Raw genomic sequence first — 26,537 nt, forward strand, 5'->3', positions numbered from 1 at the left:
CAGTTTTGTTTTTTATATGCTTTTTGATCTTTTGACCCAAAAACCAACAGAGTATATTAAGTATGCCACGAATTTTGTAACACCCAGAAGAATACGCCCGAGACCCCACAAAGATATGAATAAAAGATCAGCGTTACGAGCTGAGACATTTAGCCATATCCATCTGTATGTACGTGAACCAGTTCCTAAGTTTTTGAGATATCGATCTGAAATTTTGTACACATCATTTTCATCCCTATCCGAACCTTCGATATTGAACTGCTATAGCATATAGCTGCCATACAAACTGAACGATCAAAATCAAACTCTTGGATGGAAATCATTTTTATTTGAAGAGGTGCATCCGAGGTTAGCTTTTTTTTCCATGTTTTACTGTTGGGCATAATATCATATTTGCCATAAATAAATTCAGGTGCGTCTGTTGAACTCTCCCATAGTTTGATTATTCTTTATTTATTTTTATATGAAATGGAAAGAGCTGCGTAGCTGACTGACTGCGCCTTTGTATGTGTACTTATCTACATAAAGTTGTAGGCATTCCTTTTGGTTTTATCTTTATTTGTTACTTTTTGTTTTTTGTAAGAGTAAAAGGAATTGATTAAAAAATCATGATTTTTATAACTGTGGAAAGTTTTACTATGCAGTAATTTTTATAACATGTTCTAAAGATTGAAACGATTTATTTTTTGATTTTTTTTATGAAAAGTGTTGCCACCAAGTTTGAATGAAATGTCATTCTCATAGTACGGTAATTGTAATTTTGAATAAAAAAAACTTTAACATTTTTGAGAAAAAAAAAATTAAAAATTTTGAAAACAAGTTAAAAAGTTTTGAAAAAAAATTATAAATTTTGAAAAGAATTAAAAAGTTTTGAAAAAAAATTTACAAAATTTTGAAAAAAGAATTAAAAAAATTTGAAAATATATTAAAAGCTTTTGAAAAAAAAATTAAAAATTTTTGAAAACAAAAATTTTATGCTTATAAAGAAATTCTAAATTCCCAAAAACGCGCTCATCTTCATTATGGAGTATTTTTTCACAATCACAAAAACTGTGAAAGATTTTTCAATATTGTTTTACAATTTTTATTTCGAACAGAGTTAAAAACGGTTTAATACTTTGAGAATAATATTTATTGCAATCATATTACAAAAGCTCGTACAGCTCTACATAAAGTCATATTTATGTATGTATATTATTACAAGAGTTGCTTATCTCATACGATTAAACATTTTTCATATAATGTAGAGTAATGACAGAAAAACGCTTAGACTAAAAATTTTGTGTTATATATTTAAAAAATTGCACACAGTGCGCTGATTACAACTTTATTTTATGTATTAGCAATGCTGCCTAACTTCAGGCGCAAGGTTTGCGTTCACTCTTCTTCACAACGGAGAAAGTTCGCTTAGCAAAGGCACAAACCGGATTTACCGTACATTTTGAAGACAACACTACTATCACACTGTACTTCAAACTGCACCAGGCAGATGAAGTACAGTAGTAATTCGATTTACTTCCTAAGTAGTTAAGAGAATAGGAATTTCGGTACCAAATTGAATTATTCTAAGAAAGACATTGCAATTTAGTGTAATTGAGTTATCATATTAATTATACGAAATAGCGAGTTTAAAACTATGTGGGCTAATAGAAGTCTTTACGTTAATTGTTTTGGAATCAGGTTCTTGGGTACGAAGCCTAAGAGGAATACATTAACAAAAAACCGTGAAAACAATCGAATATGCGGATGACCTCATAGTGGTAGCCGTGGCTAAACATTTGGATGACCTCCGGCTCAAATGCAATGATAGAAAAAATGGTCTGGGTCAATGGTTTGCTGCCATAAGTTTAAAGTTGGTAGAGCAGAAAACGGAAGTCTTGCTCATAAGCACAAGAAAGGTGGAAGGAAGGGTCTCACTCACCATAAGGGAATGCGAAATTATTTCACAGCCGCAGCTGAAGTATCTGGAAGTAATATTGGACACCAAACTAAAATTTATGGAACACCTTGCACATACTTCAGATAAAGCTAAGAAAATATATAATTCTCTATTAAGAAGAATGGCCCATAGAGTACCAATATGGACACAGGCACTAGATATAGCAGTATATGAAATACACTCAAACGCTGTACAAAGTCTCACTGTACGAGCAACAAGTGCTTTCCAAACGATATCAAGCGATAAGCTAGTATGCCGCCCATTGACTTCCAGGGAGACGAATTCGCGCGTTTGAGAGCTATCTGTAGGCGTAAAAAAAGAGGAGAGAACCAAAATCATCACAATTTGGCTGCAACGGTCGCAGATATCAACGAAAGAACGGTGGACCCGCAGACTAATCCCGGACATCCATTCGTGGGAAGAAAGACAACATGGTGACCTAGACTTCCAACTAACTCAAATACTGGGTGGACATGGATTCTTTAGAAACTATCTGTTTCGATTCCATCACGATCTTAGTCCGTGCTATCTGAAGTGTACAGTGTACAGAGAAAACTCTGATTATTATTTCATTGCATTCGTCTTTCAAATATAAGGGAATAGTTAAAAACTTCAATAGGCGGTAGTTTTTCGGTGGAAAATTTGACAGCACTTATGAGTCTGTCCTCTGTCCTCTAAGACTTGTATATAGTATGTATATTAGGGGTCTGTCAGTCCATATGATAGATGAGACTTAAAGTCTTTCTTTCTTGTATTTCTGAAAAAAAAACTTGTTTGGGTATGTTTCTTATCTATTCTAAGGTCAGATAAGAAGCGATGTTATCCCCAAAGTATGTGTTACTTGCCGTCATATCTTTGTTTTACCCAATTAAGTAAGGCTGTGACCAGGAGATATTAAGCGAAGGCTGTGTGGCAAAATTTGTTGAAGTCTATATTATAGCTGGTGAGATATGAAAGCCCATATGAGTTCTCTGAGCTAAATTTTAAATTTAAAAAGTTCATTATGATTCAAATTTGTTTTACAAGATCAATTTATTTGGTTATAAAGCCTTTTTATATGCTTTAGAGCCGTAACAAATTATGCATAAATTTATAAAAATGTTTAAACATTGAAAAAGTATATAAAAACTTAACGCATTTTTAGTCTTTTTCTTCAAAAAGCATAACATCATTCTCTTCTTTGGTGCCTTCTTCAGTGTTCTGTTTCTCTTCATCAAAGATTTTAAGATTCTTTACTAAGAACCAGACCCCGCCATCAAAAACAGTGCCAATGAAAATGAATGCACCTGCCGTTAGATTGAGAATGTATCTGAAATGATAGAGTTGGATATATAAATTAATTTGAAAATTATTAAAATACCAAGTAATTAAGTTAATTTCTCGGGAAAAGACATATTAACCCACCTCATAGCGAGTGGATCATATAGCCAGCAATTGCCTTTGTTGCTGCACGTCTTGCCCCACACCAAGCACATACTATCCAACAGCCAGCCGAAGAATATCGGAGCGGGTATAAAGGACAGCATGCAGGCCAACATCATGCCAAAACCCATGGCAGCGGCTTTATCCTGTTCCGACACACAACGCACCGTGACCAAGAAGTTCGAGGCGCGTCCAGTGGCACCTATGAACTTTAATAGACACATGACTGACAAAAACAGCACGAATTGCTTAAAACAGTTAACGGGACAAGCGCCTGGAGTGGCGTAACCACCGAATGAGGACTGTTGTTCATGAGAAGAGAAATTTATTTAAGATTATTAGAGCACTAATGTGAAAGAAAGGCATCAATACTAACACTCAGTTCTTCTCGTGTTTTTGTTGTTGTGGAAGAGGTTGCAGGTACGTCATTTGTTATACTCTCTGTTATTAAAGCTTTTATTGTTGTTGCTTCGATAATTGTATTATTGGAGCTTATGAAAAATTCGCTCTCTTTTATATTCAGCGATTCTAAAAATGAGCGCTTAACATGATTCGACGTTGTAGCAGCTCTAGAGATACAGCCGCAATCAGTAAAAGTCTGAAACAAATTTTATATTTGTATAACTTCTAGAAAGAAAATTAAAAGTGCATGTTTTGAAATAAAAAACAATTCAAATACTCACCTTGGCACCGCTATCATCGGTTATTGAACGCCTGCAACCGGCATGGCATGGTGATATATAGGTCATATTATTCTGACCGCAAACTGGTGAAAAGGGTACATAATCGCAGTAACATGCGGAATTACAGGTGGAGACGCTGTTAGGACCACTGAAATTGAATACAGCAGAGCTACGTAAATATAACAATTAAAATTGTAAGCATTTTCCAAACTTACCTCGCTGGTATATTGACAACCATGGACTGTTCATTCCCCGGGCAACCAATATAAGCATAAGCAATACAACCGGCAACGGAAAGCAAACCAACGAGTACATTCCAGGCGGCCATATAACGAGCGCTGGGTTTAAACCTCGATATGACGAAACCGGAAATGAGTACACCAAGAGCGGAGAAAGCCAACGCCACGGTGCCGGTGACCATGCTAGTAATATAGAGTAAATAATCATATAAAATAATTGTGAAACATAGTTGAGTATTTCGTTTACCTCGACGTCGCAGCCGATTGTCGATATTGCACCTCAATATATTTCGGCGTAAAAATCCAATAAGGCGTGTAACCGAAATAATAGAAGATCGAAGATATATTATTACATATCAGCGTCTTATTCATGGCGAGGCGTTTGAATGTGACCACCATATCACGTAAAGAAGCCTTGGCTACAACGGGTTCTTCACTTGCATCGGCTTTCGATGCATTTGCCTCTCTCCGTTTGCGTTCCTCTACAAGACGGCGAGCTTTTGCGCGTGGCAGTTCTTGTGGTAACATGCTGAATATTAAGCCGGATATAAAGAGTGCAGAACCCAGCAGCAGCCAACCCATCCACCAGGCGCCTAACCAACGCGGATCTTTATTATTAATTAATGGTTTCAATTGCGGTGCGATATAGACACGGAGGCAGAATGAGGCCAAAGAGTAGCCTATGGCGGGGCCCAGCATGTGGAAGAAGTACGACAAGCCTATATAGTGAGAAGAATATAGAAGTATAAACTTTATAACATGTTTATGTGATAAAAAAATGTTGCTTTTAAATTGCTATAATATTTTTTCGGCTCCAAAATGGACGATGGAGTTGGTGCGAAAATATACGTTCCACAGTTAGGCATAGGACAGCCTTTTAGGTTGCCGGACCACTGCAGTATACTTCAAGCTGAAGTCTTTGCGAAAAACCGAGGAGCTGGTCTCTAATGCAGCCAAGCAGCAATCAAGGCAGTAACCTCGTATCGCATATCGGCCAGAAGTGTCTTGGAAAGCAGTAGAACGTGTTGCCAGAAGTAAGCAACTTAACTTCCAGGTCACAAAGGCATCGAGGGCAATGAAATAGTGGACGAGATTTCCAAGAATGGTGTAAGGCTAACATCCGAAAACGTGATCAACATTGGGAAACCCATGAATTGTCTATACGACGACCTTGACAAAAGCATGGTGAAGAAAATCAAAACTCGATGGAGCGGGCTACCAGGGTGCGAAAGTGCAAAGGTCATAAGCAAAACGGTAGATCGGAAGTACACAGAATTACTATTGGTTTGTTAAAATCCGCGTCAAGCGGAGGCATCCAAAACGACGACTACTCCTCTCGGACTTCGCAAGTAAACTCCATTTGGAGTAAAGAACCGAACTAGCCTATACGCGGTTTATTGACCTACCAGATTAACCTAACCTAACCTTTGCTATATTTTGGCCCTGGTTTTACTCTCATTATCTTGACATAATTTATATATTTTATGAAAAGTCTTTTAATACAAAGGCCGCAACCCGGATCTTAAAAAGTGATCGTGAAAACTTTTAATTATTACTTTACTAACACTATCACAGTATACCAAAAAACATCACTTTGGTCCGGACACGGATATCCCAAGGCCGGTCCGATGCTGTGTACCGATTTTTTACATAATTTGTGCTCCAATAATTCATCACAATAATCCTCGGTCCTCGATTTTCTCTCTATGGGTGCTCTTAACACTATGACAGAAAATGCATCAACTGCATGTTTTCGTCAACTACGCGGATAAGAAACCTAACTACTCCGATTTTTTACTTGACTCACTTTTTAAGTTCACAATAAATAAACTATTGTTGTCGTTACCTCTCAGAAGAAGGCTATCATAATAACAATATCATAGATTTTGCTCTTATCTTGCTTCATGACAACTCTAAACCCTTAACAAATAATGCATTTTATGCGAATTTCATTTGCACTATAACAACAACTTGACGTACTTACTTAATAGCGCTGGCGTTTTAGACTTCTTCGTATTGTCATCCATGTAGGATATGCCGAGCGTATAGTAAAGTCCACCACCAATGCCAGATACGACTTGCGCTAGAAAAAGTACCGCCTGTGGTGCGAAATTACCCTCTTCGAGTGCACAAGCGGTCTCATTGCTGCGATCGCGACATAACTCCTTGGCGCGTTGCTTTTCCAACACACCCTGAGTGGTATTTTCATTAACAACGCCACCAAATTCGGCTGTAAGTGCGAGGGCGTCTTTGCCGGGGCCATATAGAAAGTGCGGCGAGGCATTTAGCACGCAGAAACCGACAAATGTCATAATGCCTGCGTGGGTAGTTGAATGGCAAATACATTAGAATATTTTATCGCCCATTGTTTTTCACTCACCAAATCCGATCCAACGCGGTCGATGCCCTTTGCTGGCGTAGTAACTTAGCATAGCCGATACAGACATTTGAGTGAGGTTATTTCCAATCGAAATTATGCCCGTATTCTTTGAAGGTATCTTGAAGCGTTTTTCAAGTGTGGTCAACGTGCCATTGAAGTAGGCATAAGTCATGGAGAGCACGCAGCCCACTAATCCATAGAGTATTACATATGTTGTTTGATTGGCGAATCTGTCGCAGGATCACACCAAAAAATAATAAAAATCCAATATAGTACAGATCGACATTTTACTCACCTCTGGAAGAAAGTGCCTTTGAAAAACCAAAAACCACATCTCACATCATCAGTTAACGGCATATCCCGTTCAACGGCATCGATCTCTCTTTTATTGCTATCACTCGTTTCTTCAGCAGTTTTAGGTTGTTCCTGTGTACACTCTTCCGTTGGAGCTTCCAATCTCGATTCAGTTAGCAAGTTAAGTTCGACAGCACTATCTTTTCGCGTATCGTTTTTCAATTTTTCATCCATAAGTTGCACCATTTTTGCATTATCGGTTGGAGTGTTAGACGCGTGTCGATACACCGGCTGGAACTAACTGAGGCTGTGAATTGGCAGACTACTGTTTTCATATAAAACTTAAATGTCATTTATCAGATTTGATGATATCTCAATTTGTATTATCTTAAATATTGCATTATCTGAATTATTAATTGCGTTGTGCAGTTTCCTAGAGAACGCTTTAAAGTACACAATGTGCAGTTTTTAATTGTAATAGTTATTAATATGTGTGGATTTAGTTCATATAATAAAATTTTAGACGGCTTGTAACATTTGATTAATATGTAATGGAAAGTTGCATGATCTAGCCGCAAGGCAATATTGAGTTTGGCTGTGAGCTCAATGTTAACTAGAGGTGTCTGTCCTCATTATGAGCTTCGTTATAATCTCGTTTTGGCATCCGCTGTAGCTCTAAAAACTGGAAAGCCGATGAGTTCGCAAAATTCATGAGTCTATTTTCCCAATGGCATTGGATTGGCAACTATTTGGGGTTTTGTTATCTCTTGCAATCTAGTACTGGATTTATCGAACTCGTGCTATCTCGGTCAACGATTAGCTCCTGTGTGACTGTGAGATCCTTTAAACTTAGAGAATGCAGGATGTTCATTGAACTACTTACTTTTAGCAAGGTTCATCTTGCCGCATTTGAATCGTATTTTTATATTAATCGGTGGCTAGTTGAAACATCTGATAGTTTGACAGGCTTAAAGATTACTCAAATAAAAATAAATTCGACTATTTTAGGCAACAGAGGCGCTTTTAGCTGTTCAAGTGGAATCGAATTATTAACCCAATGTGATTCCGACCCAGTTGTTTCTTTTGTGTGAGATGTGGTGATAGTCGAGTAATATAATTGTTTTTTCGCTCTAACTTGGTACTACTTCGTCAGAGCCCAATTGTGTGGTATATTTAAGTCTTAAGTACGATAGATTGATCCTAGTTGGTTTATGGAAGTCAGTAAAGAGTGAGTCATCCAAATGCCCACCTCTGCAACGTTTACATACGTAATCGTTGAACCGGATGATTCAGATTGGCGGAAACACTGGTTTGAAGGGAGCTATAAAGGACTAAGGGCTTTTCTTTAACGAAAAGGTGGCACAATATCGTGGAGATTATAATCATTTTCGAATTTTGCAATTATGCGTTAAATAGCGTCTTCAGAAGAAGGCCGTGTTTTGCACGAAGGACTCTTACAGTAGCCACCGGAGAACGTGAATATGCATAATAATCTTTTACATTTTCCAGGCGTTGTACCACAGAGACATTATCAAATGGCAAACCTTAATTAACACTGACAAAATTTTTCACAAATCCATAAACAAACATGACTACTACGAGCTGTTCAAATCACGTCATCCCTATTGTTCGACGCTGTATGTTTCAAGTTACTTTATTCTTTGTTCAAAAACTCTATAGATAGAGCTTGAAAATTCTAGTTAATATAGAATTCGTTATATGTATGATATATTGATAATTGAAAATATGGGCCAAAGGATAAACAACTATATTGAGACAAACCAATCAAAACAGAATAACTATGAGCAGAGCTTTCAATTTTTTTCATTGCTTTAGCATATATATATATTCTATTTAGATTTTATTAGTGCTTAGGCGACTATTAGAGATATATTTATTATTTTTAAAATCTTAGAAAAAATGACATAAAAATATACTCGTAAGATTATATTTTGATAAAAATAATACATTTCAAGGGACTGTAGGAACATGTTCGGAATACTAACTGGTCACTGTCTTGTGGTGGCATACGCCCACAGAATGGGGCTGACAGATCGAGAAGACTGCAGAACATGTCAAGAGTAAGGCAAAAGGGAAACAGTGGAGTATCTACCCTGTACTTGTCCCGCATTTCTTACAGCGTATCTCCTCATGGACCTAGTAACTGAACTCCATCTGGTATCGCAAAAGCCAAAACTGGTCTATGCGTGGCTCATTGACCTACCAGACTAACCTTACCTATTATAATATATTCCACAAATTATAGAGCATATTGTGATGCCGTTAGTATTGACATAAATAAATCGACAGTTTTTAAATTCTTATTTTATTGAGAATGAAGTAAATGTATGTCAAAATGTATATATGTACAATTTCTAAACTAAGATTAAACTCATAGATTGATACATAAAACTTAGCTATTAATACTTCATTCTTAGACATCTACAAATTGTACACAATTAACTGTTGATATACATACGGAGTTATTATACAGGATGTATTTATTAATCATAAAGTACAACAAATAATTCACATATATATATATATATAAACATTAACAAAATTATTTAGCAAAAACTTTGGTAAATTAGCTTATTTCTGTTTTATTTCTTCAGTTTATATACAAAATGAGCTAGATATTTACTAAATATACTTGCAACTGTATAACCTCGTATTAAAAAAAACATAGAAGATCAAGTATTTGTATTTTACATGTCTACTTAGTATATACGCCAACCACGCTCACAACCAAACCAGATGCACTCAAACAGACGCACACTCTCATACAACGAACTAGCTGCCACTAAATTTATGCTCAATGAAAATTATGCTTCCAAATCCTTTATTGAATTCACCTCCTCCTCATGCTGCACAACAGTCATTTCGAAATCTTTCACCTCTTCGTCGAAGATTTTTAGATCTTTTACATAATACCAAACACCCCAATCGAACAGGGCGCCAATAGCAACAAATACCGAAGCGGTTATATTGAGCGTGTATCTGGGAGAAACAAAAAGTTTTATGATTAAAAAATTACCTCAAATAACTTAATGAATATTCAAAAAAGATGAGTACCTTAGCGATTCAGGATCATAAAGCCAGCAATTGCCTTTGTTCGTACACGTTTTTCCCCACACCAAGCAAAGACGATCGAGCACCCAACCGAAGAAGATTGGGCTGGGTATAAACGCCAACATCGACATCATCATCATGCCGAAACCCATGGCAGCCGTTTTATCCTTTTCAGATACACAGCGTACTGACACCAAGAAGTTCGAAGCGCGCCCCGTAGCGCCGACAAACTTCAGACAACACATCACCGATAGGAAGGTGACGAATTGAGCGAAACAGTTTACCGGACAGGCGCCGGTTATTGCTTGACCGCCGAGTTGAACCTAAGAGTATAATAAAGGATGTAAGCGTTAGTTTTGTAAGTCGATAGTGTTTTAGAAACGTCGAGTCTACTCACATCAGGATATGTCGTGCTCAACGTTGTGGCTAGAGTTGACGCTTCTGTTGTGGTGGGCCACTCTTCGGGCATTATCGTTGTAGTTAAATTATCATCATCTACTAATTCCTCTGATTTTAAATCCATAACGGTGAGACGTTGAAATAGAGGCTTCGATGTCTTATTGCGGCTGTCATTAGGTATGCAAGAGCAGTCATAGTAAATCTGAAAATGGAAGAGAGAGTGAAAATGAGTTGCGATTATCCTTTGTAATTAATAATAGTTGAGAAACTATTAATGACTCTAAAAACAGAAAACAATTAATAAATTAATTCGTTTATTACCTTCCTTCCACTGGCAGTTTTGTATTGTTTCTTACAACCCGCATGGCATGGTGAGATATAAGTCATATTGTTCTCTCCACATACTGGTGAGTAGCGCACATAATCACAATGACATTCCGAATTGCAGGTGGGTGTGCTATTCAGAGCGCTTTGTTTTTAATAAAAAAAAATGTTTAGCTTCACACATCAGTTATATATCTTATATAGCAGTTACCTGTCATGTATATTGACAATAACCGATTGTTCATTACCAGGGCAACCGATAAATGCATATGCCAGGATACCTGCTACTGTCAAGAAACCGACAATCACATTCCAGGCGGCCATATAGCGTGCTCGGGGCTTATAGTGCGATATCACAAAGCCCGATAGTAAAATACCTGCGGCGGAGAAAGCGAGCGCAACTGTACCAGTCACCAAACTGTGGAGAAGTTGGAGGAATATAGAAGAAGAAGAATATAGAAGTAGTGTATAGTGTGTTGAGAAGATTTGCTTAATAATATTTTCATTGCGGAGATTTCAAAACTGGTTAAAAACACTTCCTTTGCTTGGTTAACCATTGAAACCAAACCATAAGTACAAAAACAATTTTTTACTCAATGTAAATGAGAGGTTTGAATGGAACTATTCTCTGTGGAGCAGTTGAATATCTATCTGAAGGGAAGTTAGGAAACAGTTTCCAAAATTGTTGATAGCGGCATCAGTTTTTATGAATAGTTTTTGAAGATGTGGAGTCTTTTTATACAGAAGACCTCGAAACAGTTAATTAGGTTTTTGTTTTCATGACTTTCGAGGAAAATCTAAGAAATCTACTTTAGGGAATATTATTTGGCCGATCAAAATAAAAGTTCTAAGTGGACAACTGAGGAAGAATAAAGCAAACTAGTAGAAACAAATTCCTCTAAACAAGTTTAAGACGTAATCAATTTCAGAATAAAACTTAAGTCTAATTAAACCTAATGCAAATTCTTTCGCGGGGTTCAGACTTATTTAAACAACAATCGCAATCTCACTTTTGTTCGTACTCACCTCGAAGTCGCTGCCGATTGTCGATATTGTATTTCAATATATTTCGGTGTGAATATCCAATACGGTGTATAACCGAAAAGGTAGAAAACCGATGAGAAATTATTACACATCAAGGTTTTATTTTTTAAAAGTCGCTTGAAAGTTGTCAACATATCCCAAAATGAAGCTTTGGCATCCTCACTCGGTTTCTCCTCCATTTCTGCGGTCAATTTATGATTCTCCGTTGGTTCTTTGATGCCGTTCTCTTCATTTTCCTTCAATGCATTACGTTTACGACGCTCCTCTTCGACCATACGTCTTGCCATAGCGCGTGGCAGTTGTTTCGGAAACATTGTGAGAAAGATGCCCGAAACAAATATCATGCCACCAATCACCAGCCAACCCAACCACCAAGCGCCCAGCCAGCGTGGATCTTTGTTATTAATGACCGGACGCAAATTTGGCGCGATATAGAGGCGCAGGCAGAAAGAGGCGAGCGCATAACCGAAGGCCGGTCCCAACATGCGTAGAAAGTAGGATAAGCCTGAAAGTTGGGGAAATCATAAGGAAGTTCATTAATATATATTTCTTTATGGAAAAGTATGCTTTAGTAACAATTATATTAATTTGTTCTACATTCTGACATTAGCTGTCAGAAATTTATCTTATTTGCTTAAATCTAATGCACTTCAATAGAAATGCAGACAGGCTAACCGTTGCAATTTCAATATTTACATATTCTGTTTATCGTTTATAATAAAGTTGATATATTTTGATACATAGTCTCGTTATAAAAGGTGTTAGTGCAAATTTTACATTTTACACCTTTGCTCTAAATTTAGTTAAATAAACTGCCGAACAATAAAGATTAGAAGTCAAGCTACTTATTCCATAAATTTACGTTTGCAGAGTGCTTTTGTTTATCAAAAACTGTTTTTGTGATAATTCGTTATCAGCTTCTATATCTCAAATGTTATTTAACGCTAAACAGACTTGGCGATTTACTTGCAGCATCCAATTTAGCCGAGCAGAATACAAACCCCGCGATAAGGATTTCTAGAAGATAACACTTTCATGTTTACAGAACCAAACAATATAGTTTCTAATATATTAATTTAAGGAAGAAAACTTGAATTTCTACCACATACTTACTGAGCAAAACTGGTGTACGCGACTTCTTCGTATTATCGTCCATATATGAAACACCCAAGGTATAGTATAGAGAACCACCAATGCCTGAGATGAATTGTGCAACGAATAGCACCAGTTGTGGCGCTAAATTACCTTCACCTATCTCACATTCGGCACCACCGCCATTCAGGCGACACAATGTCTTTCGGCCTTGTTTTTCAATCGCTTCCAGTGTGGCATTCTCAGCGGGATGTGCCCCGAACTCTGCAGTTAACGCCAGCGCATCATCACCAGGTCCATAAAGTAGATGCGGCAAGGCAGTCATTAAACAGAAGACCACAATTGTTAAGAGACCTGAGAGAAAAAGATGTAAATAAAGCAAAACTGTAGCTGTTTAGTTGATTTCACTTACCAAATCCTATCCAACGCGGTCGATGTCCTTTACCCGCATAATAACTGAGCACCGCTGAGACCATCATTTGACTAATATCATTTCCCACCGATATTATACCGGTATTTTTTGATGGTATTTTAAAGCGCTTCTCAATAGTTGTGATCGTGCCATTGAAGTAGGCATATGTCATTGAGAAAACACAACCCACAATGCCATAGAGTAACACATAGGCGGTTTGATTCGCAAATCTATGAAAGAGTTTCAAAATTTTAACGATAATGAATATGCTTTTTGCTTAGTGGTGGTTTCGAAAAAGTAAAATTATGCCTTTGAGTATATAGTATGGATTTTTGGAAGGTCTAGTTGTTGTATAAACAATTCAGACCTATGAAAATGCTTATTAAACTATGTTTTATCAATATTTAGTAATACATTTCGTACTGAATGTTTAAAAAAAAGAAATTCTCTTACTGGGTATGGGTAACAGAAATTTTTTTCCAGAAATATTTTTGTAGAACATTTTTACTTGTCTCTTATCTTACCAAAAGGAAAATTTTTTTTATTTAAGTTAAATAATACGAAGAGGTTAATTTAAAGTCTGCTAGAGAATTATTTGTTCTAGATTTGTATATTTCAGAAAAAAGTATTTGTATTTTTTTAAGTTGGTGGAGTATCAAGCATGAGCTATATTATTAGTGATGAGTATGATATCAGCATGGTGAACTGAGTCGATAAGCCATGCCTGTCTCCCCTTCCGTCTGTATGTTCACCACTCAACCCCTCAGTTTTTGAGATATCGGTCTGAAATTTTGGACATGTTCATTACTTCCGAAGGAGCTACTTGTTTTGGGGAACCGTCACTATACGATATAATTGTCATATAAACTGGTCGATCAAATCAAATTCTTGTATGGAAAACTGTTTTATCTGATAAGATATCTTCACGAAATTTGTCAGGAATTATTGCCCAAGACTAAGCACAATATCTTAATAAATTATTCACATGAGACAACTGTGGCATATATTGGCCATATAAACTGACTGATCAAATTCAAATCCATTTATGAAAACATTTTTTTTTGACATTCTTCTCAAAATTTGGCAAAAATTATTGTCCATCATCACACAAAACATTATTTGGATCGGACGACTATAGCATTCTATATATCTACCATACATAGTGACTGATTTGAGTTCGTCCTTGTTCGGAATTTTTTTTTGTTTTGATAAATATCTTTCAGAAATTCCAAATAGCTTCGGTTAACGTTTTTCTTGGATTAAATTTTTTTTATACTCTTGCAAAATGTTGCTAAAAAGTATAGATATAAGCTATGTATATATAAATGATCGTCCGTCCGGGCAAGATGTAAAAATTCAGATATCTTGAAAAAGGTATGCGCTTCCTTGGCAAAGAAAAGATCGAGTTTGTAGGTAGGCGTAATTGGATCACTACGACGACCACAAAACCGATACGTTTTCGGACGTACCATGACTTAGCATTAAATTAAGATACAGAACTCTAACTTGGTACTGGGGGTAACAGTGGAAAGGGGCGTCTGAGAGGAAAAAAATTTTAAAAAGTTAGCATGGCACCGCCATCCAATATGTTCAATGTACATATCTTCTAAATAAAGCAGCAACAACCGAATTCGTTAGCACAAATTATATGCGATGTTATATGATACCGACAGTGTGAAAATCGGATGATGGGAAGTGAGCGGGGTACTTCCCATATAACGGTACTGGTCAATGTGTGAGATATACAATTAAAAGTCAGAGAGAATCCTTCTTTAGTAGTATGTCTGTGTGTTACAAACAGATTGAATGGGTTTAATTGTTCCCTGAGACCCCATATACCTAATATAAAGATTTTCGACCTTCCAGGTGACTTTATACTGCCTATATCGACCAACATTTGAGTTATTTCAATACAATTTTCTTTGTGCCTAAAATAGACAAAATTGGGTGAAAATTGACGTAGCCCTCATACAACCAATGTTAGGATTGAACCCGGCTGACTATATTCCATATATTTGGTGATTGTATGTGAGGAACCTTGATCAAATCTTGAGATCATTTTGTTAGCCTATGACCTTTACTCTACTTACGTTACTACTATCTCCTATATGCCTGATATAAGACCTTCAAAGTATCGTCAAAATTAATCGAACGTATAAAATTGGATATATTATAATTTAACGCCAAAAATATGTAAATTGGATTTATTACTTGGATTCTGATCCTCTGGTTGACGTTTTGTGCCTTAAGAGGCCATACCAATGTGACACTTTCAAAAAACTTTTTTTTTGCTTTTTCGATAGTTTATATATTCAAAAATATCCTGTGAAATCGGCGAGGTCGTATCTTAAATAATTTTTGAATGGCAGCGTTCTAAACAGCGACCGCTCAGAGGTGCAAACATACTCGTATGTAAGTGAAACTTTAAACGCGTTTTTCTCGAAACGACATTTTTCAAAATTGCTGACATTATAACACAACGAGAAATCGACCGATCGACTTCAAATTTAAACTAGATATAGTTGAATACATTTGCTATACAATAGACTACGATCTTTTATTGGTTGAAAATTATCAATTTGGCATTAAAAAAACGACCATTTTTTCTGTAAAAAACCGATTTTTTTTCAAAATTACGTCATTTTCTTAATTTTTAATATTTTTCAAAGATCGTAGTTCATTGTATAGAAAATATATTTAAGTTTAATAAACATTTTGAATTTTTTTGTTTCAGCTACTCAATCGACCGGAATCATGCCAGCAGTTGAGGCACTTTTTTTCGGCACTTCTGCAGACAGCTAATAACTCCGTTATTTTTCAATATTTTTGTAAAAGAAATTTTTTTTAATATAGCTAAAAATATACTTTATTACGCCCATAGAACGTCGAAACATTCAATCTAGTACTTTCTTTTAAAAAAATTCACGAAAATCGCCTAATTTTTCATGCGTCATACTGGCATAGCCCCTTAAGGTATTTTCCTGGCTTTGTTTCTTGCAAGTTGCAAGAGTAGGAAATGTTCGGTTATATCCGAACATAGCCCTTCCTCCTTTTTCTTTACTGGCGTAGAAACCGCTTTACCGCGGTTATAGCCCTTCCCTACTTGTTTATATTTATTGTCATTTTCGATAGGAATTTTCCATTTTTGATATGTTCTTTCTGTTAAAATCTATGTATTTATCTACACAAATGGATTTCATTTTAGTATTTTTTCGAACAAATTATATTTAGAAAATATTTCAACTTAACCCAAGACTTCCGAAAAAACATAATTTTTAACTTTTTTTGCTTACCTTTGAAAGAAGCGTCCCTTAAATATCCAAAAACCGCAGGTCAGATCATCCGTTAACGGCATATCTCTTAATAATTTATTAATTTCTTCGCTCATTGTTGGATCCGTATCCGGATCCTGTTTTTCTTTACTTTGTACACCATTTTTGTTTTCAATTGCTTTGACGTTGCCATTATCGAGTAAACGCGTAGCAACATCATTTTCACGATAAGTATCACCACCGTTGTCCTGTGCATCCTTCTCGAGCTCAACCATGGTTGCAAATGCACTTTTTATACACCAAAACTTGAAAGGAATTTCCGAATGCACCAACACACACACACACTCAATGTTTCACATTTACCGCTATAAATTTGATATTACTTCAGACACTTTTAATAATTTATTCGGACAATCTTGAACCCTTTCGTTACACTCTTAAGCGTGTTTCTTTTTTCACAACCGTTGTGTAGGCGGCACTAGCGGCAAACTATGAAATGGCAACAGAGTGTGAAAACTCTTGCTATTTTATAAACTCTTCGCAATCGGTGTGAGATTCCACGGCACCTTCAATATGCTCGGAGATAAAGTGTCAGTAACATCCAAGCGCACAACAAACACCGAGCAACAAATTTGCATTAGAGATGACGCCTTGGTGATGATTTTCAGCAGCAAATGTCAAGTAGATCGTCAAATTGTCGGTTGCCTATCTGAAGATTACATATTTGTTTCAAATATTATCTTTGGCACATATGTATGTATATGTGTGTGCACATATGTATGTTTGTGTGAGTAAACCAGTTTATACACATATAATAGTAAGACGGCGGATAACGGTGAGTTCGTTTATACACCCGAGCAATTGTATACACAGTTAATCTTGGCGTTTAGTTGTCGTTTAGTAATCTTTCAAATATTGTTGTTGCTTGTCACACTTATGTACCCATGTACAACACATTTAATTGCCTCAAACACTCTGTCAGTTACGAATGCAAAAAGTACTATGGAAATGTTGTTGGTGTTTTTACTATATAAGCGTGTTAATTTTTCTTAAATCTTAATCCGCGAAGAATTTATGTAAAAACAGACTCACAACTTTTGTGAATTATGGCTATAGGAATGACTGCACATTTTCTAAGTAATAGTGATGCATTTAGGAAATATTAGACAATATTGTATGTGTAATGGCTGTGTAGTAGATTTTCTTGATTTTTATACACTTCTGAGAACTTTTAATTTATTTATTAAATGAAAAATAATAATACAATTATTATCTTACAGAGTAAGAAGCACTAGCTGCCAGGGCTTACGGCTTAACTTTTAATTTATTTTTATTTTTCTCTATCAGATTTTAAACACTTTCAGACACAATTTATCGAAAATATGTTGGGAGCTTGGTAGAGGGTGAAAAGTAAATTATAAAGTCTTTACTACAACACTAGACATGATCTCCACTATTCAAGTTATATGTTTTTTTATTCGCAGCGCCATATACTCAATCTTACTCCGAAGGCTTTCAGCAAATAATGATTTCATCAAAATTACGAAACTGAATTTGGCTAATAGATTGCTCATATATTGTATAAATGTAAAGTTTTATCTTATTCATGTGATGAGAGACGCACGAGATCGAAACTGCCTAAAGATAAATTAGTGCTCAGATCAAATTAATTGAGGGTTTCCACTAAATTAACTCTTTGATTTGAGCTAAAAATGATGCAAAAAGTGGAAAAGTTAATGAAGACACTTTATTTTGGCTTTATGAAATATCAAAACATCTTTTTTTTGGTTGAAATCTTTTATTTTGGAAGCCAAGAATTGATAATATACATATTCTATTTTTTTAATATTTTATGAAGCTCCTTTATTTTCACAGTATTTATATATTTATTTTTTATATGGTAATCAGTGGAATAATTAGGATACAAGTTTTTCTGGAATATTTTCCTACAGGGCCATTGTCTTATGATTCTATTACATAGAGCTACTCGATAGCTACTATCAACAGTAATCAAACAAATGTGAACCCATGTTTGTAAAATGGCTTATTACTGTAAAAATAATAGTCGTGATACACTTAATGGCTCCTGTCGGACATTTTGTAAACATTTAAAATCTTATCGACCGTTGACATATTTAAATTAATATACTATATATTTTTTTGATTTATGCACACAATGTGGCACATTGTACATATTGTGCTAATGTGATTACTACAAACGATCTTCTGGAACGTAGAAACCGACTCACTATTAAATATAAACGTAACACATGGAATGAGAGAACTTACTACCTACAAAAACACTGCCAACTTTTATGAAAAATCACATATTTCAGGACCTGTCCGAACGATTTGAACAAAACTCGATACATAACATTCTTTTAACATACTTATACCGAATTGCAAAAATGGGCGAAATGGAATAGTAACCACTTTCCAGTGTACAAATCAAGAAGAAATAAATATAACGGGATAAAAGTTTGCCCGAATAATGCCTTTAGCGTAAGCCACCTTATGACCATAAATTGTCAACATCCAACAAAAACTGTTCAAGCCCCTAGGTACGGAATATGTAGACTCTAGTATCCATAGTTGACTTTTGAAATTCACGGATAATTCATTCCTGATAATGGTATGTCTGTGTATCGAAAATGGGTTGAATTATGTAAATACTTCCCTTAGCTCCTATATACCAAATACAACGATTTTCGAACATCCAGGTGACTTTAGACCGCATATATCGGTCAACATGTGAGTTATCTCTATGAAAATGAGTGAGCGTGTTTTAATGATAACACCTTAATGAAAATTTCAGGTCAATGAAAACTCTATTAGTTTGTGGCATATTACTACTATGTAGCTTTAGCAAAAATAAACAAAATCGGTTCGATACAACCACAAACTCCTGATTTTCGTTTTCTAACAAACTTTTTGTCGGATGTGCCGATCAGTATGAGTATATGTATATACATATATAAATATTTATATAGTTCCTTGGATTTTGATCCTCTGGTTGACGTTTTACACCTTAAAGTATTTCCCTGGCTTTGATTCTGGCATGTTGCAAGCGTACGGAATGTTCGGTTACAGCTGAACTTAGCCCTTCCTTACTTGTTTTGATTTGTCTTTCTGTCTTCCAATTGAGTGAATAAATGTAATTTTATGAAATAATCTTAAATGTAATTACTTTTATTTATTTATGTCTCGTTGCTCTATCTAATAATTTGAAATGTGCTGTATTGATTAACAATAATTTTGAAAATCATTAAGTAAAGCTTTAAAAGAACAAAAATTAAATTGAAAGAGATTATGAAGTGTTGGTCTATGGAAATTTACTGAAGGAGTTTAAAAGTCAGTGATATAGTCAAAACTTATTAGCAGAAGTTTCCAATCTCTATGCTGACTTGTTTTAATATCAGGTATCAACAGCTGAATTAATCACGAAAGCAAAACCAGAATATGGTTAGATAGGGCGTATAAGTAATTTCATTTACTTTGTTTTATTTGTATATATTAGCATACTCTGAATATGGTGTGTCACGTTTATAAGACCCAGAAGAAATATAAATGATCTGCGTGACGAGCTGAATCGGCATCAAGCAAGTCCATCTGTCTGGCTGAATGAATATACGCGAACTATATCTCAAGTTTTTGACAAATCCGTCAGAAGTGACATCGTACATCGTTCTTTTCTCTTTAAAAATATCATTTGTCGGAACGGCCAATATCGGACCACCATAGCATATAGCTGTCATACAAACTTGTCGATCAAATCAAGATACAATCTTATAACCCTTTCGGGATGAAGTTTCATTTAAAAATCCAAGTTAATTATAGCTGTTTTGTCGCATATTGTGAAAGGTGGTTAAAAAATGTATAATTGAAAATGCTAAAATCGCCCTATTATCCTGAGACAAGTCCCAATACATACTTTCTAAGGGATATATTATCCCATTAAATGTTAAAGTCATAAAAATTAATGTTAGAATCAAGTAGTCGAAAAGCAATTTAGTTGAAGTTAGAGTAATGTTTATTTATTTATTGATTGAAATTAACTTGTAGAATGGTACGAAGCACCGAAATATCATTTTTGCTCGTTTTTTCTACCAAAGCGATGAACATGGCATGTAGCGCCTGAAGTAACAATGATTTACTGGAAAGTTGAAGACGTTTCTTCACCACTTTTGAAATTCCCCGCCGTAATTAGAGAACCCTGCCTTCAATACATTTATCAGACATGTCAAATAAAACTTTTATTGCATGTTTAATTGGAAATTGTACTTCGGTGGACATTTATTTTTACTCATTGTGATTCGTCGTGGTGTCTGTTATTATTGTCAGGGGAAACTTCTTCGTGGACGTCAGTTTTTGAAAAGAAATCTGTTTGTTCAGAACTATCACAAGCAAGTTTGCTTCAAAAATCTTACTCTGAGTCCAAGTCATCAATCCCACTACGCTCAACATTGTGTAGATTTATCCTTTTCGAAATCTAAAATTTCGATTGGAACTATATATCCCCCAACAAAAATTTGAACTTTTAAGAATGCAGATGTTTGAGAATTGTTGGTACATATTGTTCTAGTAATCCCGAAAGGTTTATCACTATTTTATACTATAAGAAATGCACCGGTAAAAGATGTTATAGCTTCGAAGCAATAGAACAAGCTTTTGCTTATTTTTCAACCCACTTATACACATAGCTCTTTGCAAAGACATAAGAATAGTATTTATTTCATAGCCACCGTCCAAAATTCCAAGAAACAATTACTTATAAACACACAAACATCTCCACATATGTACCAACTTATTTCTTCCTACTTTCGTATAAATTAAGAGATAAAATAAGAAAAGTTTATTTAAATTTTAGTTGATTATAATATCCGGAGAAAGATGTGGCCTTGCGTATTTGTTGATTAAGCTTTCTTAAGTCCAATTTAATTATTTAAATATGTACATATGTACATGTGCCTTAGTGTTAAACAAACATTTTTGTCGTTCAGCAAAGAGCGGTAGCTGAGCTTTTGTCACTTTTGTTTGCATATTTAATATATATATTGTAAGTATTTTTTGTTTAGTAGATTTCAATTAAGCATATAAATTTCAAAAAAGCAGGTCTAACAGTCAGAGAACTTGCTGGCAGTGTTGGAATATCAGAAAGATCACTGAAAACTATTTTAAAGGATAATTTAGGCCTATGAAACGTGAAAGCACGAAATCAATAATTTTTCTAAATACAGCATCGCGTTAACGTCAGTAAAACAATGCTTTCCCACCACCAGTGTGTCATGAAACGTATTATTACTGGCGAATACTCTTGGATCTAAGCTTGCGACCCGAAAACAGACGATCAGTTGGCCGAATGTCGTGGCAAAGGTGAGCCGAAACCGATCGGCCAAACTGTCAACAAGGAATACTATTTGAGTATCATACGTCACGAAGCTATTCGTAAAAAGAGGCCTGAATTATGGGCCGACAACCCTTGGTGTTTTTTACCACGATAATGCACCGTCGCATACTGCATTGATTCTTCGTGAGTTTTACGCCAAATTTTCAACCAATACCGTGCCGCAACATCGGTATTCGCCTGATTTAGCTCCGTGTGACTTCTGGATATTAAACGTGAAACGCGTATTGAACGCTGTTCCAGAAATTGACTTGAATTGACACGTTGGCAGATATATATTGGGGCCAAGAGGGATTACTTTGAGGGGGACGACATCGATTATGAACAATAAAAAAGAATTTTCAAATTATGAACAAAGTCTTACTATTTTTTGCTCATAGTAGTATATCATCCTCTCCGCCTGACACATTTTACGAAGTTCCCTCAGGATAACGGCTATGGGGTGCAGGGAATTCAAAATTTCAAAATAATAATAATTTAAAGTACATACGTTTCATTCTGTAAGCGTTTGTAATTATTATTCTTTTGTTATAAAGTACCCCTTTAAAAAAATTTCAGGTAAAAATGCGATTTTTCTGACTTGCAGGTGGATTAATCCCTTAGAGAGGTGGGACACTGAAGAATATTGTAATATTAGGTGAGAAATTTTCGAATGTAAAATTATTGTTGATTTCATATTTTCTAAAAAAAACAAATTTGTGGTTATCGTTTTAAAAAATGTATTTTATAAAATTTTTCTGGACCACGCATACAATGATTTTCTATGTTTCATGCTTATAATCATATTGCTGTTGTTTTTGTTTTTACGCTTTGAATTCACACATATTTTATCCTATATTTCATATTTAGTTTGAAAAAAAAGCAGCCAAATTTTTTAACACAATGGTTTCATGAAATAACTCTGCTTTTCACTAAAATAAACACCAAGCTATATTTTGCTCTTCACTGCAGCACTTATTGCATAACAATTTTCATATTTGTATTTTTTTTTTTTTAGTTAATTTATAATTTTTTTTTAATATCTATTTATTTCAATTTCACTTTGTAACATTTTAGTTGCTAATGAAATGTGAACACTGATCTCCATTTAGTTCTTCAATATTCACTTCATTTACTTCAACGCATTGGCTGCACTTTAGCAGTTATAAATCTTTGTGCTAGACACAGAATCGCCACAAGTTCACCAACAATAATTCACCGTCACAACTAAGCCGCGCTCAACGACTAACTTAACTGCTACTGATTCTTTTCAATTCAGACTAAAAATGTCGCAAACGACAATATACTTGTCTATGTATTTAGATATGTATGAATTTGTAACCATATGGATGGAAATACTATCAATCACTAAGTAAGTAAGGCATGCAAGAACACATAAACATGTACATATGTACATATATATACTTGTATGTATATGGAATGCCTCCTAAAGGTAATATAAGCGTGTACACATTTCTTACTGTATTTCATAAAAATTTTATTTATAATTCAATTGCTTAAGTGCCCGGCGGGCAGCGACAATCACCCCCGCCTATGCAATCAAGCAACCCCCCACAAAGGTATTCGCGTTGTCGCCGCAAAACCAAGTCACACTTTGTAAGTTGAGCCTTCAAAATTAATTCGTTCAACTTGCCGTAAACGATCTGTCTTAGATGATCTTCTAACTGCATATATGCGAGTATATAGATGTATATAATCATATGAATATGTGGGTGTGCAAGCATTTGTCTCGTTGCGTAGTCGCAGCTCAAGAAAGTAGCGAATGATATGATAAAAAGAAATTGCGATCAGTTGTGGAATTTACATGTGATGATGTGCGATAACTGTATTTACGGGTGTATGCGTACACAAACATAGTTATAAATATAATAAATATACATACATACAAACATATATGCATATGCCTTATAAATACATAGCTCATAACTAATTTTTATACTTTGGCATGCGCAGTGAAAAATGCATATGTACATATATACATATGTATATATGTACATATATATACATATATTACATTTATGTATGTATAGTTACGCAGCTTATAGTTACTACTAAATGCACGGATCTGTTGCAATTCACAGCATGCAATCAGCTGTGCATAAATTTAAAGTTACTTCATGCTCTCTTAAAAAGAAAAACCATTTTGAGTAAACTGTTGACACTTTTTAATCACCGATTTTTGTTTTGTATTGCTGTTGGATATTGAGTTTAGAATGTGTAATCAAACTTGACTCGGACAGATAAGAAAAAAAATCATTTTGAAGTATTTTAATACGAATCGTTATTATCGCCTAGGAGCCTATTTTCAGCTCCTTTCGAGCCTACACAACTATTTCAAGCAGTAACACGCTTAATATCCGAAACTTTAACCAAAATGTGTTGAGTTGTTCTATAAGAGATGTTAAGATTCTCTGTTATCTCTCTGTTATCATAATTAACAGAGTTGTATCGACAAATTGCATGAGGCAAGTTCGATAACTTCACGAATTGCTTTGTGCAACTCAAATACTTGTGATTGTGATAAGGAAGATTGTTCAAAACACTTCTGCAACATTTTGAGCGATTCTGATAAGTGTGTAGACAAAATTTCAAGCAAACACGCGCTAATAAAATCGTTCGGAGAACAAATGGGCCAGTCCAGATCAATTGAGCGATGTGTGGGTATAGATTTTATTTTATACCTTATAGCACATATTTTTTGTTTTTGGTTTTTTTTTATCTAGTAACTTGTTTGTAAGGCCACAGTAGACTTAAGGTCACGGTACAATCCTCATCTATTTATCTTATTATCTTGCTAATTTATAAATGCGCTTTCCGAAAAGGTGAAACACATACTTTGACAGATTTTAACATCTTCTTTCTTCACTTTATTCAAGAAATTACCTATAAAATTCAGGGTTGATTTCAGTATGATATGTAAATTTGGAAGTTTGTCTTATAAAAAATGTTACAAGTTGAATGAATAGAAATATTACTCAATATAGATTATTGCCAAACTCAAGAAGCGCTCGCAGAATATTTTTCTCAAGCAGAAATTTAAAAAACATTTCAAAGCAGTCAAATATAATCGAAAGTAAGGAAAGAGCAAAGCTGAATATACATACATGACGCCAGTTATTTCTCTGCAGAGGTTGGGATTAGAAACGCTTACTTTATTATGAGCTTCTGAAACTCTGTGAAACCATTAATAAGGAAAGCTACCAACAACAACTCATCAAAGTAAACGATTATCGAAAAAACGCCCGGAATTTTCGAGCAGACTCAAGCATCATAACTTAGCTCGACCTCATGTTTCAAGACCGGATAAAAACCTGCCTTACTGGAACAGATCTTCCTTCTTTCACTTCCTCACTGGAATATGATTGGCATCAGAACAGGAAAAATTGGCTTGATTCATTCTTGGCCACCATGCCGACTGAGTTCTTTGCCAATGAAACAGACAAGTTGCCAAAAAGAAAGGAAAATGTTATAGCTTCAGATAGGCAATACTTTGAATAATAATTTTGTACATGTTTCTATTAAATAAAGGTTGAAATTACGAAATAAAGTGCACAAATATCATTGTACGCAGAATAATAAAAGTTGTGTATTTACGTATTAAATATTTTTTTATAAAAAAGTTTTGTTTTCCTTATTCAAAAAAATAAAAGAAAATAAAAATTTTCAAATAAGCTTAGCATACAATTTTTCTACGTTTTATTTGCAGTTGTGCTATCACAGACTGATGGACTAGTAATAAAAAAGTATTTCCCGGCGAGCTGATGTATAGTATTGTTACTGTGCTTCTCTCTGAAATGAAAGTTACACTGAGTTACATTTAAATTGTAACCTTCAGAACGACTGTTAACGTTTTACTCATTCAAGCATGAGACAGTTGAGAGATATGGTGAGCAAAAGACAAAGATCATTATTTTAAATGATAAGCAAATGTAAAAGCACCTAACTAAAGCGAAGCAGCGCAAAAATAAAGAAAGTATATATATATATATATATATATATATATATATATATATATATTAAACAACTAAAAACACTAATTTACTTGTTTACAAAAATTTAACATAGTGAGTAATGATGTACACTTACTTCCTTACACAAATATATACATGTATGTAAATATATTTTATATATGTGTATATGCATATGGTATATACATATGTATTTTTTACAGACTTTACAGAGCTCATGTAACCTGATGATTTTGTTTGAAGCGTATACGTCAGTGTATGTCTGCCAACAATTGTTCTTACGTTTGATTGAGTTTATTACGCTACACATCTGTAAGTATATTTGATTTAATATGCTCACATGAAAAACCGCAAGCCGCTAAATGCATATTGTCGCCTTAAGACAGCGCTCAGCTGCCGGATCGCACACAACACACCTATTAAGTTTGAAATATCGTAGCGTCAGTTATCTAAATCATTAATGCAGTATCTAGTATTTGCTTAAATTTAAGCAACAGACTACACTTTAGACGTGATTTATAGGCTGGTGAATTCTTACACACATGTGCAAATGTACGTAAATTTATTTAAAAGCGTAAATAAAAATAAATGTA

General features: G+C 34.9%; 2 protein-coding genes across 8 annotated transcripts; both read right to left on the bottom strand.

The window, feature by feature from the left end:
• Positions 1 to 2,973: 2,973 nt before the first annotated feature.
• On the bottom strand, positions 2,974 to 7,233 carry LOC126755649 (solute carrier organic anion transporter family member 74D-like). Its single transcript, XM_050468373.1, has 9 exons — positions 6,959 to 7,233; positions 6,664 to 6,893; positions 6,268 to 6,600; positions 4,531 to 5,002; positions 4,260 to 4,466; positions 4,045 to 4,192; positions 3,738 to 3,959; positions 3,344 to 3,663; positions 2,974 to 3,248 (listed from the first exon to the last, which is right to left on the bottom strand). Exons 1-9 carry the CDS (start codon positions 7,201 to 7,203, stop codon positions 3,080 to 3,082), a joined length of 2,346 nt encoding a protein of 781 aa, XP_050324330.1. The 5' UTR covers positions 7,204 to 7,233; the 3' UTR covers positions 2,974 to 3,079.
• Positions 7,234 to 9,294: 2,061 nt separating this feature from the next.
• On the bottom strand, positions 9,295 to 23,216 carry LOC126755648 (solute carrier organic anion transporter family member 4A1-like). Of its 7 annotated transcripts, none has more exons than XM_050468365.1 (10): positions 23,092 to 23,216; positions 16,594 to 17,705; positions 13,301 to 13,530; positions 12,910 to 13,242; positions 11,779 to 12,301; positions 10,964 to 11,170; positions 10,750 to 10,897; positions 10,427 to 10,630; positions 10,033 to 10,352; positions 9,295 to 9,957 (listed from the first exon to the last, which is right to left on the bottom strand). In XM_050468365.1, exons 2-10 carry the CDS (start codon positions 16,845 to 16,847, stop codon positions 9,783 to 9,785), a joined length of 2,394 nt encoding a protein of 797 aa, XP_050324322.1. In that variant the 5' UTR covers positions 16,848 to 17,705; positions 23,092 to 23,216; the 3' UTR covers positions 9,295 to 9,782. The 7 variants fall into 7 exon arrangements, with proteins under 7 accessions (XP_050324322.1, XP_050324329.1, XP_050324328.1 ...); XM_050468372.1 differs by having other exon boundaries at positions 16,594 to 17,281; positions 23,092 to 23,209; XM_050468371.1 differs by having other exon boundaries at positions 16,594 to 17,477; positions 23,092 to 23,209.
• Between the last annotated feature and the right edge of the window lie 3,321 nt (positions 23,217 to 26,537).

This window comes from Bactrocera neohumeralis, chromosome 4 (genome assembly GCF_024586455.1).
Source record: "Bactrocera neohumeralis isolate Rockhampton chromosome 4, APGP_CSIRO_Bneo_wtdbg2-racon-allhic-juicebox.fasta_v2, whole genome shotgun sequence".
NCBI lineage: Eukaryota > Metazoa > Arthropoda > Insecta > Diptera > Tephritidae > Bactrocera > Bactrocera neohumeralis.